At 35.4% G+C, this 5,648-nt stretch overlaps 1 protein-coding gene across 1 annotated transcript; it reads left to right on the forward strand.

The window, feature by feature from the left end:
* The first annotated feature begins 4,382 nt into the window (after positions 1 to 4,382).
* LOC128642993 (olfactory receptor 5V1-like) lies at positions 4,383 to 5,312 on the forward strand. The gene has a single exon (XM_053695914.1). It carries the CDS (start codon positions 4,383 to 4,385, stop codon positions 5,310 to 5,312), a length of 930 nt encoding a protein of 309 aa, XP_053551889.1.
* The last annotated feature ends 336 nt before the right edge of the window (positions 5,313 to 5,648 follow it).

Raw genomic sequence — 5,648 nt, forward strand, 5'->3', positions numbered from 1 at the left:
GACACAATTAGGGACTGAAGCCTCTCTAACACAAGGGAAAATAACTTTACAATAAAGCAAACAAATAGATTTTGCCTAATTTTGGAAGGATACTCATTTGATAGCATCTACTCTTCCCAACTAAGAAACCTCTGCAAAGTGCCATTTGTAGTGCCAAGTTACTTTTCAGCTAACATAGCAAGGGTTCAAAATTCATAGCAAAACAAAATTCATATCCACTGTGTACTGTGAATTATAGGACAGAAACACCTTAACTAAACTCCCTAAGAAGGCCATTAAATTTGAAATATTGTATTTAATGCCTGGAGCATTTGGCAATAGAGGCCAATTGAATATGTCTCTGTTTTTGCCACATTAAATTTATACCAAGATAGGCAACCACAAAAGAAAGCAGCTCTAGCAAAATTTGTAAATGTTGTAAATGGATTAGGCAAAAACAATGCAAGACCATCTACAAATACCACAAGATTCTGTAAGATATTGTGAAGTTAAAAAAACATGGATTTGTGGGAATTATGCTGGATAAATTCAGTAAGAGGCTCTATAATTATAGTAAACAAAAGGGGAAACAAAGGACACCCTTATTGAGTACCATTACAAATTGCAACACTACAGCCACAATACCACATCAGCTCATATTGTGCCTTCCTGCATGCAATGTATAAATCTCTATATTTGAAAAGTTGTCCATGTCCTGCTGCTTCTCTGCTGTGCTTGGAGCCAACTTGCCCATTTATACTGCTACTGCTCAAACTTGTGACGCTTTTACCAAGACTCTGGTGCTGTATCCATAGTGTGAAGTAAAAAACCTTGGGATTTTGATTATATATACAGTGGGCCAAATTTAACAAAGAGCGGGCCAACAGGGGCATACATTTATACTGCTATTGATCTAAGTTGTGATCATTTTAGACAAGACTCTGGTGCTGTATCCACAGTGTGAAGAAAAACGTCTTTTTGTGAATTTGATTATACTGTATATACTATGGACCAGATTTAACAAAGAGCAGCAGCCAGGGGGTACCTCTTCGCCCCTGTCTGCCTGGCATTATATCTAGCATGCAGCAATATGCTGCTTGTATTTATCATTGCAAACTACAGGAAGTGTGTAACGCCGCCCCCTGCCCACTCACAGCCGATAGCGCGCAAGCAGGGCTGTCAATCTCCCCAGTCAAAAAAAATTGGGGGAGATTGAGGTATGCTATATAAAAGTTGGCATAATGGGTTAAGAAGCAGTGGTTTAATGGTTAAGAGGGCACTCTGGAACTGCTATTGCAGTTTCATAAATGGAGCCGTAAGTGGCAACATGACCATGCATGCCCATGTATGCTACTGTTGCTTATCCCACTTGTGACAATCTTATGGGGGGGCACTCTAATGATTTGTCCATTGTCCAAGGTGTTAGGCCTACATCTTGCTGTGACTTTGCATAATTTCCACCATGATTAGCGTCTCCTCTGTTGCCCTGCATATGCCGCTTCTTTTTTGTCACTTAAGGTGGCTGTTATTCTATTTGTGCTACAGTCCAGATGCCAATTTGCTGTCCTTCATGTCTTGTTGCCCTCTGTTCCCACATTGCCCTTGGTGCCGACCTGCCCATTTGTGCTGTTGCTACAGTTTGTGGCAACTTTAGATAACACCTAGCTTCTGTACCAGGGATTATCATCCTCTTAGAATGAGTGTACTGAAATAATCCTGCCTTCTTCTGCCTTTCCTGCCTTTCTCCTGCAACAGCATTCAGATCAGCAAGAGTAGTTCCATCAAGTGTCAAGATAGGATTAACCAGGAGAGGTGTAGTAGATGAGAAGCCATATGTGAGAAAGATCAACCTGACACAATTGTTGCCTATCGGAACATCTGGTAATTTGGATGATCAGAGAATACATTAGCCAATGTTGGATTAGAATCTTGATTGTATCAAGCAACAGAAACGGTCCATAGACTGTGTATGGGGAAACAAGTGAAAGTTCTGAGTCAAATATGAACCCAAGACATTAGGCATGAGGAGTTGGTTTGATGATATTTTTTACACTAGTTATTGATATTTCAAGTGCATGGATATTGGATAAGGCTGATGGATTAGGACCTCAGTTTTTTTATAAGGTTAAGCTTAACAAAATGAGAAGACATCATGAAGGAGATACTAGATGAGCAGCTAGTGATGAAACTAAGTAAGGAGGAGGATAGGTCTGGTGCGGAGGTACATTTTAGTGTCATCAGCATAGAGTTGATAGTGAAAAACATGAGACTTTATATAGGAACCAGGGGGTGATGTGCAAATTGAAATGAGAAGGGAAAGCAAAACAGAGATTTTTGCACCCCAAGAGATAATGGTAAAAGGGGCAGAGGATCTGCTTGAGAGAAATACACTAAATGTATGGGCTGTGTCAAAAATTATATTCAAGGGACAGTCAACACCAGAATTTTTGTTGTTTAAAAAGATTGATAATCCCTTTATTAGCTATTCCCCAGTTTTGCATAACCAACACAGTAATAATAATACACTTTGTATATCTGTAATTACCTTGTATCTATGCATCTGCAAACTGTCCTCTTATTTTGGTTCTTTTAACAGACTTGCATTTTTCCAATGAGTGCTGACTCATAGGTAACTTCACGTGCGTGAGCTCAATGTTATCTATATGACACACATGAACTAATGCCCTAATCTAGTGGGGAAAAACTGTCAAAATGCATTCAGATTAGAGTAGGGAATTTCAAGGTCTAAGAAATTAGCATATGAGCCTTCTATTTTTAGCTTTCAACTAAGAATACCAAGAGTACAAAGCAAAATTTTTGATAAAAGTAAATTGGAAAGTTGTTTAAAATTATATGCCCTATTTGAAACATGAAAGTTTATTTTGGACCTGACTGTCCCTTTAAATTCTTTTTTTGCTCTCATGTTCTGTTTTACATGTGATATTATTGCTTACTATTATCTTATATTTTGTTTCTCACATTGCTATGTGATTACTTTTCAATAATTTAGTTAAATTAATGTGTGTAATTCCTATACTGTAAAACTGTTTATTGGATTTTATGTAAATATATACAAACAACTAACACTATAAAAAGAAAACTATTATGTAATTAGATTACAAAATAAACTAAAACCAATATTTGCATCAATACCTTTGGGAAACAAGGGAATAATCTCAAAGCAAAATAATAATAACTTTGTGTTGGGAATACCTGGAACTCTTATAAGATAATTGTTTTCTTTATATTTTCATTTATTAGACACCCCTCGCATTAGAGGCAAAGCTATGGAGAAAGGACACTTACCTGAGAATATTCAATAACTAAACAAATGTGGAAAACAACCAAGAAACATGAATATTTGAAATATTAATAAGTAATTCAGCAGCTATGAAAATATATTATTTTTTCTAATCTTGCATTTTAGTATCATGACAGGGCTAATCAATTAGCGTAAATTATTTGGTTTGATCCTAGAGTCTCAGTTTGTAGAAAAATACCATTTCACCTATTTCAATTCTCTTTACAAATCTGAAAAGCATGTTGAGTATTTACCCTAATAAAACTGCTTTTTTTTGTTGAGAATATTGAAAAGAGACTATGCATGTTTCTTTCTCTGCTCTGTTTTAACCAAAGGCTAATCAGCAGACATTTCTTTTTTTCATGGCTAGCACTGAGCTATTCATTATAAATAACAGTACAAGGCAAATCAACACTACAAAACCAACAGATTATACTCAAGTTGAGGTGCAGGTCAACACTAAAATGTCCACTGACTGGTCAAACACTGCACAAGAAAAAAAAAGGGTCAGAAACTATAGGCATTTTGGAGGTTTAGCTGAAGGGGCTGTTTTTCAGTTATAAATGGTATTAATCTACAAGTCTTGATTAAAAAAATCTTGATTAAAAACAAACATTGTTTATAAAATGCTGCTGCATATTCTCAAAAATGCTTGAGTTCAATAAACTTTTTTGTGCCCACTTGAAAAAAAAAAAAACATTTGAATCCAATATCTAAACTTGTTTTTTTAATTTATTGAATATTTCCTAAGTAAGAAAGTGTGATGCACTGTCTGGAGTAAAATCATTTTGAAAGATTTTAAGAAACATTGCGATTCTATGCACATTCAAACAAGCTTTAATCATTATTATTTTTTTGTGTGTGGACAAAATTGTGGATATTAATTATTTTCTTCTTTAGCACTATATATCACTTTGGTGATTGAAGCATTGTAATTTCTCTCTTTTTCTCTCACCATTGCGTCAAGATAACTTAAATAAAATAAATGATATTGCTTAAGCCGCAACAACCCAAGATAAATGAAATCAAATAGCAACATCTGTAATTACCTCTGCTTAAGTCACCAATTTTCTGTCAATACCTTTTTATTCTTATGACTATAATGGAATATTCAAACCAAACCTCTGTGAACAGATTTATTCTTCTCAGCCTCTCAAACGTTCGACGTTTTCAGTTATTTTTCTTTGGTCTGTTGCTGTTATTGTATATAATCACACTGACTGTAAATGTTATGCTCATTGCCTTAGTAAAAATTGACATACGGCTACAAACACCCATGTTCTTTTTTCTCAGCAACCTTTCCTTTATAGATATATTTTTTTCTTCAACCACAGTACCTAAGATTCTAGAAAACACCTTATCCCACGACAGAAGCATTTCTTTCCTTGGATGTGCAATTCAGATGTTCTTTCATTTAGCCTTTGGTTCAACAGAGTGCATCATTTTGGCTGTCATGGCTTATGATAGGTATGCAGCTATTTGTAGACCTTTGAATTACAACACCATCATGGACCAAAAGTTCTGCAATTATTTGTCTGCTGGATCATGGATTCTAAGCTTTCTTAACTCTGCTCTCCACGCATTCTTTACCTTCCAACTTCCATTCTGCAAATCTAACTTTGTAAATCATTTCTTCTGTGAGATGCCTCCTCTCTTCCTTCTCTCATGCAGCGATACTTGGTTCAATGAAATACTAATATTTGTTTCGAGTGGGATAATAGCCCTATGTGCATTCTTGCTGACACTCCTGTCCTATGTAAATATCATTGCCACTATCCTGAAGATTCACACTAATGAAGGAAAGTACAAAGCATTCTCCACATGTACCTCCCATCTGACAGTAGTATCTCTTTACTATGGCACTATCATCTTCATGTATATGCGTCCCCCCTCTAGGTACTTTCTTGATCGGGACAGAGCAGTATCCTTTCTTTATACAGTTGTAACACCTATGCTGAATCCTATTATTTACAGTATTAGGAATAAAGATATCAAAGGTTCTCTGAAAGGAAAACTGAAATTGAAAATCTAATGATTTTAATGTTATTGTAATATATTTATATTGGACAATATGAGGTAATTCACAATATACACTCCAATTTGTTTGGTTTTTTTGGTTAGGGAGGTTCATTTGAGAATGTTTAGTTCTGTCACATTATAGCTGATTTTAAGATTGGATCCCAGAAACAGATTAACAGATTAAGCAAAAATATTTAAAAGCATCAGGATTTTACTTTTGGAGTTGTTAATGTTCTCCCAGTGATTTTGGGATTTTAAACACATGGGCACATACAATTAACCCCTTATAAAATAATCATCAAATCATCTGGGGGTTTTTTTTTGGGGGGGGGGGTTGAGGATTTCTTAA

The sequence above is a fragment of the Bombina bombina genome, chromosome 1 (genome assembly GCF_027579735.1).
Source record: "Bombina bombina isolate aBomBom1 chromosome 1, aBomBom1.pri, whole genome shotgun sequence".
In the NCBI taxonomy this organism is placed as follows: Eukaryota; Metazoa; Chordata; class Amphibia; order Anura; family Bombinatoridae; genus Bombina; species Bombina bombina.